This window comes from Drosophila gunungcola (assembly GCF_025200985.1).
Source record: "Drosophila gunungcola strain Sukarami chromosome 2R unlocalized genomic scaffold, Dgunungcola_SK_2 000004F, whole genome shotgun sequence".
NCBI classification, from domain to species: Eukaryota; Metazoa; Arthropoda; class Insecta; order Diptera; family Drosophilidae; genus Drosophila; species Drosophila gunungcola.
The window spans coordinates 253,174-268,825 of record NW_026453167.1 but is presented as its reverse complement, the minus strand read 5'-3'; the positions used below and the strand labels follow the sequence as shown (position 1 = coordinate 268,825).

The 15,652-nt window shown below is 37.9% G+C and overlaps 1 protein-coding gene across 1 annotated transcript in view; it reads left to right on the top strand.

Annotated features, from left to right (window-relative positions):
* Window positions 1-4,382: 4,382 nt before the first annotated feature.
* The window catches only part of LOC128253869 (myb-like protein AA), a 31,353-nt gene continuing 20,083 nt past the window's right edge, over window positions 4,383-15,652 (top strand). Inside the window, exon 1 of the mRNA XM_052982572.1 lies at window positions 4,383-4,638. Within this exon, the coding sequence (XP_052838532.1) occupies window positions 4,621-4,638 (18 nt within the window). The 5' untranslated portion in view covers window positions 4,383-4,620. The remainder of the gene's footprint in view (window positions 4,639-15,652) is intronic.

Here is a 15,652-nt window from a genome sequence, read left to right as displayed (position 1 = left end):
GTCCCAATCTTAAATTCGAAATTTTTTCATTAAGCAAAAAGGTTTTGTCTTTTAAACTATTTTACTATTTTATTTGTTTTATTAGGTCCGTTGCCAAAGCATCATCCGTTATAAGAAAATTCGATGTTTTTTGTTAAATAAATAAATTGTGTTTTAAAATCTAATAAACATTTTAAAAATATATTCAACTTCTTATTTTCCCATTTACTCTAAGTATTAAGATTGTGTTAAATAAAGCCTAGAAAAAATGTATTTAGTTTATTTCCAATTTTAAACATTCTGTCGATATTCAGAGTGTTGTATAGATAAAGTCGATAATATACCTTTATATTGTTTTTTTCACAAAGAGTTTTAGAACTTGCAATCAAAAAAAAAAAATAAACATCTTTAAAAAATATGAAGTCAATGGCTTTTTTTCCCTGTGTAGATACTTGCCTCGCAGTTCATTTCCCCTCAGGGCTGTCAAGATGAAATGAAGTCGAGTAGCGTCTGCCGGCTTTCGGTTCCGTTGAGTTGCGTACTTTGAGAGGAGCAGAGAATGGGGAGAAGCAGCCGCTGATGGATTGTCAGACAGGGGACGAGCAGTTAAATGGCGCACAAATAAGTGTAATTGTTTTGTAAATGGCCCCGTAGTAAAACAATTTCCAATGCCACTTGGCTGCGGTCTTCTGTCAGCCAGCTGGTTGGCAACTCACTCGTACTCGTTCGCCTTGCACTTGAGTGTGCCCGAAGAAAAATCACCTGGCGTATTGGGTATCGTTTAATTTACAACACCCACTTCTTTTGGCCTGTCAACTCAAAAGTAATTTTTGCAGCGATATGGACGGAAAAGAAGCACATGGTCTAAGTGACTAATTAACCATAGGCAGACATAAATCAATAAAAATATTCAGGAAATTTGATAACATGATTATCAGAGCCAAATTGCCAGCAATTGGGTGGTTTCCTGTTCACTGAAAGTTTCTTTAGGAAAGCCTTTTGATAATGCAATTGCGAAATTTTATATTGTATTATAATTATGGTTGACATTCCTAAAAAAATTCATTTAAATAAAAAAACATAAGTAATCTGGATTTAAATCCCAAGATATAAGAATATCAAATGAAAAGAGTCTTGATAATAAAATTAAAAATAAGATTTATATATATGAAGGCCAAGATTTTGCCGTCAAAATATCATTCAGGTAATGCCGGTCTAAGAAATCTAACGATAACAATTGCACGACCTGCTTATCGCAACCACATTTGTACGTCATTAAATATTGATAGGGGACTTCTCCTTTGGCCAACAAAAATACACAGATAACGATTTCGGATAGCAATAATGAGTTGGTAATTAAAAAGCGAATAGAATTCTGCCCTTTAGCATTTTCAACGAATGGCGGGACACTGAAACCCAATGAACATTATTCGATTAATTTTGCAACCTTTCGCCACATTACGTATACGTACTGATGTCACTGTCCATTATTACTGTTATTATTATAAACTAGGAACACTGCAATAACAGAGCCGTATTTTACGACTGCCATAACAAGAAGCGAAGGCAATTAAAGGAGACGCAGGACAGGCTATACCATATACACGGAGATATAAATATATATCCGGCATACACAGCAGCCATAAAGTTGAGCGAGCTGGACACGCTGTAACTTTATGGGGAGCGCGTGAAATTCAATTAAAAGCCATGTTCGATATTAGTTACAATATTCGAGGGGCCACAGATATAGAGATAGTTATATAGAGAGCGTGGCCGAGTCATAAACGGGAACTTATTGAATAAAATTGAAGGGCAGTGGCAATGGCAGTGGCAATCAGCCGCCAAAACCCCGATAAGCATGCGTGTAAGTGTCGGGAATATAGGGAATAGTTTTGTGTGATTTATGCTCCACCGGAGCATTTCGGTGGGCGATTTGATTGCCCCTGAATGCGGCGCACCCAATGTGGCTGCGAATGTGAATTTGGCCATGGATGTGCGTCACTCACCATAAAGATTACACGTTGATTACGAGCCCGTCATCTTTAATCATACCCATGCAGCGAAATTCGACTGACTAGCTGCAGGACCGGGAAATTAATTAAAGCAATGCCAGAATTTAATGAACTTGTCCTTGTGCCTGGTGTAAATTTCAGTGGGTTAGGGAAAGCTGGGTCAAAGAAAAACATCCTCAGTAATTAAAACGCTCTCGTATACGAAGAAATAGTATTTTTTAATTGCTTCACAGAAATGTTGGGTGAAAACAGAACTACGCAACAAACCCTGTTGTGTATTCCGTGCACAAAAAACAAACACAAGTTTATGGAAAAACAGGAATCTGCATAAATAAATATAGAAAGCGAGAAGAAACCACAAGGCATGACCGCAGAAAATATACATACAACATACACAAAAGCTGCAAAAGTTGTGGCCACTATTTGATAAACTTTAAGATGTCAAAGTACAGAGGAAAATGCGAAATGGAAAATAGGCAGGGAAAAGCCAGCTGGCAGCGTTATAGACTAAGTAAATGTCCGAAAACGAAATGAGTGAGGAGCGACAGAGTCGAAAAGCCACAAGAAGCCAAAGGAGGGACATTAAAAAGAAGTCAACAATGGAAGAAAGCTGGCCAGCACCAGATGAGGACTTCGCATAAAAAATAGAAGCTTCGAGGACCTCGGAAAAAATAGTGCTCTTAGACTGGGCAACATCAAGCAGCAGACTCAGACTTTTACTCTAAATGAGGGTAGCAGCAAGCCAAACAAATGTAAAGTTTATTAGATCGGAGGGAAAAAGGGGCCAATAATGGCACCGACAACGTCACATCGCCATCTGCAGAATGCAATAAAAGCGTTTAACCCGAAAGCAAACGCTCTGCAAATATGTGAAGCAGCTATGAAAAATGCTCAGCGCTCCACAGGAAATGGAAAATGTGGAAAAGCCAACAGAGGGAAACTCTATCTGTGGAAAGAAAAATTTCTTAAACATGTTTAAACGCTTATGAGAATAATTTATAGCAAATAGATACCCGATATTCCGTAAGTAAAATATTCATTACCATCTTCGTTTTAAATATTTCTTAATATTATATATGTAGAAAACTTCTTTTAAATTTATAATTTTAATTTTTTGAAGAACTCATTGCTATAGATCAAGAAAAGTTTTAAAGAGCAAAAAAAAAAGAAAGAGCAAGCCGAGTGCCATAAATATAGTTTGGCGGAATTCAGAACAGAAATAGAGACAAAATAAAAGACTTCGTTTGATTTATTTCTCTTTGGCTATGTATTTGACAAAAGAGAGTCAAGAAATATGAGAATTTATTGATTGTATTAATTAAAAACATCAAATCCAGTATTTGTGTATTGGTCTGCATAAAACAAATCTTAGTTTGTTCATCAGTTGTTGAAATATTTGAAACTTAAAGACAAATTGATAGATATGCCAATAGTAAATCGGTTCAATTTGCGTTCTGAACTGCGTCAGCGTGGAAATTGCTCCACGGTGGTACTTTTGTTGTACTTTTACGGCAGTGACTGGTTGTTTGTTATAGCTTGTTCCGATATGTCAGGGAGTTAGTTTCATGTTATGCCCATAAATCAAGCCGAAAATTCAAATGTTATCAGCGCGGCGGGATATTCCAATGCACTGTTTGTGGGTGAGTCTTCCTGTCCCGCTCGTTCTGTCTCTTTCTCTCTCTCTCTCTCTCTCTCTCTCTCTCTCTCTCTCTCTCAGCCTGTATGTGTGTGTGTGGTGATAAGCACGCTGCCACTGCTCAGTTAGTTGCCACTTTTATGTATGTATGCACTCTACTACCATATAATTCCGCTGATGACGACGGCGACGGTGACGTCCAGCTTTATCCTTCTTACAGTGGAGTCACACTATGGGTCACAAAAATTGGCAGTCAAAATATAGAACACCAAATCAAGAAATATTGAAATTAGCCTTTACTTTGAATTATAATTTAGCTATCTAGTATTATATTTAAATTTAAATTGAAGAATAAGTTCTTAAGTGGTTATTTTTAAAAAAAATATCAATAATGGTTTTATGAGCCGACATATAGTTTAGAGACTATAAATTTTAACTTAAAGAGAATCGGCTATGAACTTTAATGTTATTTTTTCAAGGACTGCCCCTTTGTTTGTTTTAAGCAATTTCTGTGTTACCAATTGGAAAGTATTGTTGTTGCAAGAAGTCCTATTCGTTTGACCACCCCTGTATTTACAAGCGTTGATAGTGGATTAATTAGTTAGAGCGTTCCGCTGGCTTTTCCGCTACCACCGACAATCGCTCTGCTATGTATATACTCCTATAACAGGTGGCATATCTGACAATAGCATCGTCCGTGGCGCTTAACCAGTTGCCACTTCTGGCCCAGATTATAAATGGCCAAGCATCTGTTGGCTGGTGGCTCATTCGCTCCAAGCCCGAAAAGAAACGCGTCGCGATCGCTCCGAACGGTCGTGTAAAGTAGGATAAATTTGTTTCCGTGTCGGCCTTATATGGAAATTACTTGTGCTGCAACAGAATATGAAACAAGAATCTGCCAGTTTCCTATGAGAAATCCCCCTGAGTGCCCACGCTCGACCCCCCTTAAAAATTCACAAAAAATTGGAAAAAAGGCTTTTGCTGACGTTTACCATGTGTTCCAAAGAATTGGTAAGTACAAATTGTCTGTAAGGGAAAAAAAATTAAAAAAAATAGGCTTACAATTTTGGTAAAATGTTCATTTGAAATGCATATATTCTCCACAGAGAAAAGTATATAACACAGAAATGAAAATCAGATTAGAAATATTTGATGGAAAGTAAACTCCTATCCTGAAGAACTTTTTATAGGCATTATAAGCAATATATAAAATTCTTATAATAAAAAAAAGATAAGAGACACAAAATGTGAAATTCCATTTTTCAATGTAAATGTAAATTTTCTTTTAACTGTTTTGCATAGCCAATATGAAAAACAAAGATTAAATTCAATTTACAAATATGAGTGATTTATGGAAAGTAAACTCTCAACCTGTAAAAAAATTCTAAGATAAAAATAAAGTACTATCATAGTATTAAAAAAAAGGTGCTTTTAAATTTTGTCAATATAAGTGTAATTTAACCTTTTAAAAATCAAAATTTATTTTTTTTGTGTAAGTTTGATTTTTGTCTGGGTATTTTGCGTAATTTTCGTTTTGCTGTTTTGGATAGCCAACATAATTCGGTGCGCAATTTAAAGTTTCCTTACGAGGATGCATGGGCAACTGCAGTATCCTGTGAAGCGAAGCTGTAGGGACGATAAAACATACATGAGCTTGGATCTCTGGCAATATGCAAACTGCAAACAGTAATTGAATTAATGCCATGAGCCAAACGAAATGTTGACCGAACCCACACACTCACACACAGAAAGCAGCTGTGCACACAGAGGCAGCCAGAAATGGTTTGAAAATTGGAAATTAACAAAAAGCAAGCGGAAAAAGCGCTGGCACAAATTTAGCTGAAAATCCGACAAGGAAAAAAAAGCCAGCAAGGAGGATGGGAGATGGGTGTGTATTGTGTGTGCTTGTTTCATGTTGCTGCTGTTGTTCGGGCAGCATGCGAATTAGTGTTGCCACTCGACACTTTGTCCTGCCCGAAAATCTCAGCCAGAGGACGAAAACGAGGACGACTGACAGGCGGCCATCAGCCGAGAAAAGCTAGCACTTTTCTTTCAAGTGCAGTGGGCCATTTTCCCACTTTCCCAATTTCCCACATTCCTGCACCCAACTTTTGAATGCTTAACGTGTCACTTGGCCGCCTCAGAGTGTCAGCATGCAACTCGGCCAGCTGCAAAAATATGCAAATTAGACATCAAAAATGCTTTAATGAAAATTCTGCCTGCGGCGCAAAAAGAAAGAAACACGGGCTGCAAAAAGTGTGAGCTCTCACAACTAATGTGCATATCTTGCTCAGAAACTTTATTCCACCAGCCATGGCTAGCTGGCCAAATTGATTTCGCATTTTTGGTGGCCGGATGCTGATTAAACTGGGCCATAAATCGTTCAGCCATTGACAGCTGGCCATGACATATGGCCGTCCTCGGGCAAAGTCGTTCGCTAATTATCATAAAAGTGACACTGATGTGGGACTATCAAGGGATTTAATAGCCGAGTTGCCGAGCTGCCGATAACTGAAAAATATAAGTTTGTTTATTTCAATTTAAATGCGATGCCCGGACAGAAAGTTAATTCACTTGGTTAAACAATTAACTGCTCTGGCCATCACAATCGCTTCGCCTGGGCAAATTAAATAAATTTTGCAATTAAAAGTTGCCCTCCTTCGTAAGCATTTGTCAACGCAAATAAGCGTAAATTAAGTTTATTTTGCTTCTGAATTTTTTCTATTTTCTCAACGGTACTACGAATACCCATCCCATGGTGTTTTCTATTTCCAGTTGTTTTGTTGTGACTGTGCTTCCTACGACCAACGGTTGTCTCTGTCGGTTTTGTATTCTATACCCTTAAAAAGACATTTCAAGTTGTGCCAGCAACTTGGAAGAAACACAGGAAAGCACTTTAAACTGCAAGATGAAATATTGTTTGTTACTCACAATATTATAGATGCGTTCCGACAATACTATTTCAAATTTCTAATACTTATGGGGTATTAAACTGGTAAATATGACAATAAATTCAAAAATTCTGGTATTCAAAAATTTTTTATAAAAGCCCACGCAAAAATTAAGGTCGTTTCAAAAAGTTATTGGAGTTGTGAAATCTTTATTATAAAGTTTTTGTTTTACATTCTTATTGATTTTGGTTTAAAAATAAATTATTGCTTACAACAAAATTTACCTTAGATTATTTACTTCCATTTCGTGAAAAAATCTTATGCTGCTTCTAAAAATTTTTTTAAATTTATTGTATTTGTGTTTTTGTATTTGTAATTTAAAAAGTGAAATAATTTATATATTCAGTTCCAACTCTTATTAATATTTTAGAAATTTGTTTTTTATACACCTAATTTATATATTGCTCACAAACAAAATTTAACTTTTGCAATTGGACCATTTACCTTAATTTTATGAAAACTTATAAGATTAAATTTTTTTAAGATTTAAATTTTTTTGATTTATGTTATCTATTTATAATTTAAAAAGTGAAATAATTTATACATTCGGTTTTTACTTAGTAAATGCTAGACTGATACAAAAAAACACATTTATATTTTAGAAGCACGGAAGATGTTGCATTCAATTCCCTTTTAATTAAGCAAAGCCCAAAACCTGCAATGCAAAAGGGTATCCAATGACTCGCCATTAAAACCCCCAATTGAAGTTTCTATTTTATTTTGTTTGCTTAACGGGTAGCACTGCAATACAAGGATGGCAAGTGCAGCTTCCGCTGGAACTAAAACGGAAACAGAAGCTGAGTCTAAAACTGAACTGAAACTGAAACTCAAACGGCAGCCGATGTGACTGTAGCTCACAGTCGCATTTCATGTTGTTTTAATTACTTTCTGATTTATTTAACGTGGCACCAAGAGGGACACATGGGTGCATGCCACATTGTTGACTATAATTAGTTGCATTGTCACCTGAATGCAGCCAAATGAAATGGCAAATAGAAGAAAAACAAAAACTTGTCCCCAATTTCGCCGGGCCAGGCTGAAACATGAGCTCGCATAAAATGTGTTCAAACAGCGAAATTATATTTACATTATTTAAGTGCAGTGACAAGAATTTCAACGGAAATTTCGAGCCCAAAACAACAACGAAATTGTTTTCACCCAGAATTAAATAAGCCTATGTTTAGCGCGCAAAATTTTGTTTGTTTCAGGTAATTTTAGATCATTATGACCCGAAATTAGAGCGGCATTTTCAATGTTTATTATTTTAGCCATTAGCCATTGCTGCGGCCTTCTCCATTATTATTTCCCCTGACTTTCACAAAGTCCGTAGCTTAACGAGATGCAAAAGCATAGCTCTTTACATAGATATAGAACAAATTGCATGATTAGCAGTCGGTCCATGTTTTAAACATTCATGAACACCCAAAACCAGGAAAACATGTCGGTTAAATAAATTAAGTGGGGTAAAATTGCATCCAATCTGAGTGGTCATGTTTTGGCAGTGAAATGTAAAACAGTTTTTCATTCAATAAGCCATAAGCTGTGCAAAGTAGCCAGCCTTTAAATGCATGTTCGTGTTATGTTTTGTAATTGTACAGGTTTTGTTTTTGAAAAAAAAAAACATTTATAGCTAGAGATGTTGTGTTAGCATTAGTAGTTTTACTAATTAAAAGTCAATATAAGCTAGTACAATTTTTGGTTTAAATTAAAATGCTTCCAAATTGTTTGCTAATTTGCTGCATGTAAATCTTTAAGACGAAGTATCAGAAAATTTACAAGCAAGTTTACAAGCACAGATAAATGTGCTGGGATTTTGCAAAATACAAAACATTTACCCTTTCTCCTTTAAAACAGGAAACATTTGTCCAGCAAATTAGTTGACCTGATCAAATGAACCAAGCCAAAACCGCAAATAGCAGCTCATTTATTTGCTTGCTTACAATTAACGAGAGTTCCGGTGCTTGACATAATTAAAATTGCTTTTAGTTGAAAGGATGATTTTGGGGTAATCTTACTCACCCGGAAACGAACTTAATTTAGGCCACAAATGAGTTTTTCAGTTGCCATGACAATAATGCTAATTAAATGCAACTAAAGTTGCACACCCCAAAACACTTTGCTATGAGCTGTAAAATAATAACGAAACTCTCTTATTCGCCCAGTTTCCATTTTCACCTTGGCAACTGGCACAACAAAAGTTAACCGAAAAAAAAATGCATATTGCATGCGTGCTCAAAAATTAATTGGAATGCAAATGCAGTGGCCAAAGTTGCACTTTAATTACCCCCTTTTTTCGGGGGCCGAAAGCGCCATAATTATGACCTGAAAGGGAGTCCCTCAACCGTTCGTATCGTGGCTACAATTACACAAACTAATGCCGTTTAATTAAGTTCACACGTGCCACAATTAAATCTTCAACGCTAATTGATGAGCGTGTTTGTGTTTGTGTGTGTGAAGGACATTGGATTTATGGTACATAGTTTTTTTTTTTTTTTTAAACGCCGAACAATCTCACGTAGTCAGCAAACGACAAACAAATAAACGAAGGAGTAGCAAAAGGTGTACGACGAATCGTGTTGGGAAATCATAAATAGTTTCTCCCCTGTCCGAAAACGAATCCTTCCCAACCGAATTAGCCTAAGCCGGATTACGCCAGTGATGCTAATGTTTTTTGTTTAGCTAGGTAATTTTCTTATATGTTGATATTAATCAATATATTGACAACATAAAAAGTTTGTAAATAAACATAGTATTTCATGAGATATAAATTGTCTATTGCCTATCCGCTTTGAAGAGTTCCTCTATATATAATTGCTTAGTATAATAAATTAATAATAAACAAATTAATTGTTTAAGGTTTCAATAAATTATATAATAAATCATATTTAGGTAATATTAAATTTTTAGAGCATCAGTAGATTATTTTCAAGACACACTTATTAAAATTAAACTTTTATTTTTTTTGTTTTTTTTTTTTGGTATACATATCTTAGGTACATTAGACCCTACTCATCATCATCATGCGACGACCGAACATTTGGCACGTTCGCTCCTCGAAGTGGGCGTGCCAACTTGAGTTACGTTACTTTTCGAAACGGGGCGGGGCGGATTCGAAAATTATTTAGCAAATTAACAGGCTGACAAGTCAACTGTGTGTGTGCTGTGTGCTATGCTGTGTGTATGCATTCGTAAGTGGCTGACGTGGGTCTAAGGGCTATGTGACCGGATTGCCAACAGGCGGAAATCTTATGGATGGCCGGCACGCAATTGCTTACCTTGGCCAAGAAAGTTGGCCCAAATGGAGGTGGGCCATTAAAGTAATTCTCCTGCCGTTTGTTTTGCGAATTTCGGTATTTTGTTTCGGTCTTTGGTTTTGTCGGCTCAAACCACCTGGAATCCCATTCGTGTTGTTGCACTTTGCAGTGTCCAAATATTTTGGTTGCGTCTGAGACCGCAATGCAAACACAGAGCGTTTATTATGTGTATGTCTCGGCTTAATGTCCTGTTAAAGCCGGCTTAGACTGGGATAAGCCCACATTTACAAGTGGAGGATGGGAAGAGAGGAATGGCTCACTGTTGCTGCCACTGAAGCTCCATAATGAAGTTGCTTCTTAATAATTATTATTATAGTTAAAGCCAGTCTTAGCGAATTCATTTGCATGCGTTGGTAAATCGCAGGAAAAACAAGCACAACGTAATGAGATTTTCAATTACAGAGAAAATAATATTTACCAAGTCTTAAAGTCTCTCAAAATCATAAATCGAATCAGCTTGTGAGTATTACTTGGAAATATAAGTAATTAAAGGTGTATAAAAGTAGACAGCAACAAATTTTTTGTTATGAAACCATACCTTTAGACACTTAAAAATTGTAACACCCTTTTACAATATAACATTTAATTTGACATCAGTAAAATATTATTTAAGTAATATATGTGACATATTTTTTCTCTGTGCCCGAAGTTAATTAAAGCTGCCAATCTGCTGGCCAGAAGTCAGTGCCACGCCCACTTCCCGTCCAGTGCCTCAAGTATTGCACTTGGCATAATTTGTGCAGCCGGCAGAAGCTCGTATATCAGACAGCAGGCGACGGTCTGCGGCAGTTTTCTCTGCTTCAGTTTCTGAATTCGACAACTCAGCGAATTAAAAAGCGGCGAAAAAAGCGGCGGATAAATCCATGGTGGAGAAGATGGCCAGGACAGGGCGAATCCCGAGGCGGGAATCCGCCAACGAGGTCAACGACAGGCCAAACTGGGCGGCAGAGAGCAAACTTCAAGTGTGACCGTGGGTCTGTGTGTGTGTGATGGCCAACACTTGGCCGACAATAAAACAATTAAACGCAAAGTCAACATGGCGAGCCAAAAAAGTTAACTCCACTCGAACGGCAACGCCCACTCCCCAGCCCCCGCCCTCCGAAAACCGCCGCCGACGCCAATGAATTGAAATGGGAATCGAAAATGGAATGCAGCTGGGCCAGTGCCATTTGAATGCAACCAACGCTCAACATGCGGCTCGCTATTACTATTGCGTTTGCACATGCTATTGCTACTGCAGCAGCTGCATTTGCCACGGGGCGTATACTTAATCAAAACCAAAACATTCGTATACGCCACCGCACTTGGCGAACATGCTGGGTTTTTGGCCGTTGGTCTGGGCCAAGCGGCAACTTTAATTGGAATTTATGGTTGGACACTATGCTGGACTACATACTATATATGTGGATCTCTTCGCGCTTTGAGACTTTTCCGCACTTTTGAGTTTTCCGGATGCCGGGGAGACCGGGAAAATTGAGAGAACTGGGAGCCGGTTGCGTCATTTGTGGGGCTTGAATACATCTCGCCTTGAGTGACGTTATCCGTGGAAAGTTCTTACACGCGCCGCTCAAAACGAAGAAAGGGAATACTATTCGGCTTCCTGTCTGAAAGTGGCAACGATATGGTCGCGTTTTCTTCGCTCCCACACACTTCGAAATATAAATGAGGCAACACAAAACTTGAATATTTTCTAAGAATATGTAAAAGTGTTCAATTTTGGTCTGAAATACATTTTAATCCAAACTATTCGAGTTAATTACCTACAGGTTAAAAAAAAATTTTTCGAAGTATGGGTAAAAGTATACCACAAAATCTTTAAAACTCAGAAATCCGTTGGTTTTATTTCGAAAAACAACGGATATTTTCCTAAAGCATAGTTTTGGGCACCTTTTGACTTAATTAATTTTTTCTTATAAAATATTATTTTTTGAAAAAAAAAACAAATTACAAATTGGTATCTGATTTATGTCCGTTGCAATTAGTACCCTAATTCGTATGTTCAAAGCTCAATTTCTAGGTTTTCCCCTTTAAGTACACTAAATCTCGACAGTACCATCTATATTGTGTTTTCGCATTTACCATATAAAACCAAGATTTACAATCTCCGGCTGCAGCCAGAAAGTGCATAACTAGACACCAATGCTAGTCTCAACCGCATTATCAAATCTTCATCAGACCCAGAAGGCCCTCAAGGATATTAACCCATGAAAAACCCTTCAGTCACCACGCCCACCCAATTGGAATTTAAATCGTTTTGTGGGCGTGTAAGCGCCTGTCTGCTGTTGTCTGCTTCTCTTACATAACGAATGGTTGCCCATCAATTGTCCCTTCGAGCTTCGGGCAATTGCAATTTGTGTCGCCCGATAATTGTCCGGTAAGAGGACAAGTGCAATCGTAAGCTGACCTCCTTGCAACGGGCTGCTTCCTGAATATAAGATCCACCAGGAAAAGGAAAGGGAGAATGTCGTCGTTCGCTCAACCATAAAATAAAAGATAATCATTATTTTCCTAAGATTGAACATAAATTCTTCGCGTGCGCGCTCCGCCATTAAAAACGTGGTGCAGCTTCCCCGGAAATGCATCAAAATTCGCTGCCTGCCTTCGTATCAGTTTCAGTGTCTGCGGAGCGGAAATGCGCTAGCGCACAGGAAAAGGAATAAAGCACGAACACACATGAACGATGTTTATACGATGGTCATCAATTTCATGTATTCGCCTACACAAGAATGTTTGCTATGAATTTCGACCAAATGCATGAAATGGAGAGGTGCAATTATCTTAACTTATAAATAACTTATAAATAATGTGGCAACGCCGGTCGTAAAAGTTAACAATTGAAATTAAATTTTTCTCGCACTTTGAAAGTCATAAATTATCTTCACATGTTTTATTGTAAATTAGTTTTCCTATTCATTTTGGCGATGGTTAAAGTACTAATAATCAGATAAAACTATAATACGAATAGAGCTGTCAGACATGGAAATTAAATGGGGACTTCATTTTACACGTCTGATACCACTGCTAATGTAATTTTAAGCATTTTTTTTTTTGTTTGTATCACATAAACAGGGACTATTTTGATTTAATTTATCCAAGAGTTCATGAAATTCATAGTATAAACAAAGTAACACTCATCTCACAGACTACCCCCACAGATATAGCTCGCAGGATACAGTGGTAGCCCGTGGCCTTTCCAGTTTTCAGTAGCTGCAGCCTGCAGGACACGTGAGTGTGGGCGAAAGAGTGCTGGGGCGTTAAGAATGCAACGCCTGCAGCTGCTATAGACCGGATGCAGCTCATTTCACTTGGCCAAGCAACAAAATGCAGGCCCAGGACTCGCATCCTGTTCCCCATCCATTCGGCTTTCGGCATCCCCCTCTCATTTTTTATCCCCCAGGATGACGATGATGAAGAGCGGGATAAAGACGCACTGCCGGGTTGATTTAATAAATTTTCAAATATTTTCTCGCAAAATATTTTACTGCATGCACGCGACTGAAAGTCAATTTAATAAACTGTTAAACAAAGTGCAAAGCCAACGGGGAAAATTCATAGAGGTAGCTATGGCAACAAAAAGGGAATACCCTTTCTTCTGAAATTGAGAAAGGTAAACTAATAAACAATCGAGGAACACTAAACAAAATACCATTTGAAATGTTGCATTAAGTTATTTAAAGGTAAACGAATAAATAAATAAATTACAAATTGTAGTTTTTTTTTAAGGTTTACCTTTATTTATCCCACTAAAATAAAACTAAACTAAGTCTCAATCATAAAAGCTTACTCAATTTGAAGATTTATTTTGCAAATTTATATTTTTAGGACGTGAAAACATGTCAGGCCTTCCGTTACATACCATATACCCCATTAAGAGGTTAGGGTGCCGAAATGGTTGGGTAAAGTGTGCTAAAGTAATACGTAATGCGTTTGAGAGAAGCGGTGCGCATGTGTTTCCCTACATGTATGCATGGCTATATGTTTTTGGGTGTGTGGGTGGGTGTGTGGATGAGTGAGCATATATCGTTCGCGTGCTCGACGACATCTTCCATTAAAACTTAAAAAAAGTTTGCTCGCTTAATTAAATGTCGCATAAAATGGAATCTTGAAACATTTTTCAACCACAAAAATAAAAGGAGCCTTGACTTTCCCTCTTTTACGTTTTACAACCTCTCTTCTCTTGGCGAATTTTCAACCAGCAATCCAATGGATTTTCCCCTCACTTCCCTGATTTTTCACCCTCCCCCATCCACTTAAGTTCATCAGCGTGTGGCCCCGATGTCGAAGTGATTAAATTGAGCAACCATTAAAATAAATATGGCGACAAATGGTTGAAGTGGGAGTTGGGGCTAAAGAAGTGAAAACGAGGGGCGTGGCTCATTAAGCGAGAATTGAAGGGCGTGGGGGGAGGGATTTTCTCGGCTGGGGTAATGATGTTTGGCCCCAGCTTATCCTCTGTCCCCAGAAATTATGCGCAAACTTGTGAATGATGTGCGCCGTCTGCCCCAGCAAATTTTTAATATTTTTTGGAAAGAGGAGAGATGAAAAACTGTGAATTTCCAGGCGGGTCTGGGCTAATTGAAATCAATTTGCCAGCCAATCGACTGACTCCATGTCGATGATTGGGTCAGAAAGGTCAGTAGCTCAGCTATGAGTGTGGCAACAGCTCCTCGAGCTCCTTGATGGTTGTGAGTCCTTATCTTCTTTCCAGCCATTTCTATCTGGCACTCGACACTCGAGAGCGACAAGCGGCCTTGTTGAGTGCTGGCCAAACTGTCATTGGGAGTGGGAGTGGGTGTGGGCTGCTGCTGTCTCTTTGCCAGCCCATCAGACCCACCAAAAGCCACCTTTCCAAGCTGGCAATCAAGCTAAAAGCACCTGGCCGAGCCCAAAGCTTTGCTTATTTGCTTGAGAACTAGTGGGTGGTAAATATGGCTGAAAAGTGGGTGGTGGTGGGCGGTCCATTTGGTCCATTGGTTGGGCCCGTAAATCTTTCTGCACACTTTAGCAATTTGTACATAACCGCCGGCATTTATTGTCACTTTTAGCTGCGAGTTCACCACCCTGGACACCCCCGCCACCCCAAAAAGCCCATCACGTTTCGCTATTTACATTCACCACGGCCACATTTTTGTTGTTTTCTTGCCTTTTTTGCTCGAGCATTTTTTGTTCCTAGTATCCCATAGATAAAGTCATCTTCTTCGTTTGCAGCCGCAGGCTGTCCAAAGAAAACCAAGAACTTTATTTGCTACCGAACCACCAAATGGCAAATGTCACGTTGCGGACTTATTAGCGCGTTTTTCCCGTCCTGATAAAATGTCGCTGGCAAAATGAGATTAAATAGGGCTTTCTCTCTCTGGCTAGGTAAAAAAAAAATACACGACCATCTTGCTGCGCACACAGAGATTTGCATATTTTTGTCTTGAATATTTATCAAATTGCTCATACGCATAGTGGGCCAGTGACGGAATTTTGTGATTTATGATGGGGGTGAAGTAAAAACACCCAGATAACACATTTACAAATTAAGAAAATTAATTTGTATATTAGAAATATCATTTCTTTATTTCAGAAAACGTATCTATTGTTTTGTGTTGTTTTAATTTTAATGCTAGGCAGATAATATTTAGAAAGAAATTTTCATATTATAGAATATATTTATATATTTTTGGCTAATTTGTTAATTTCTTTTCTAATTTCTTTCTAGCTAGGTAACAAAAAAATACACGACCATCTTGCTGCGCACACAGAGATTTGCATATT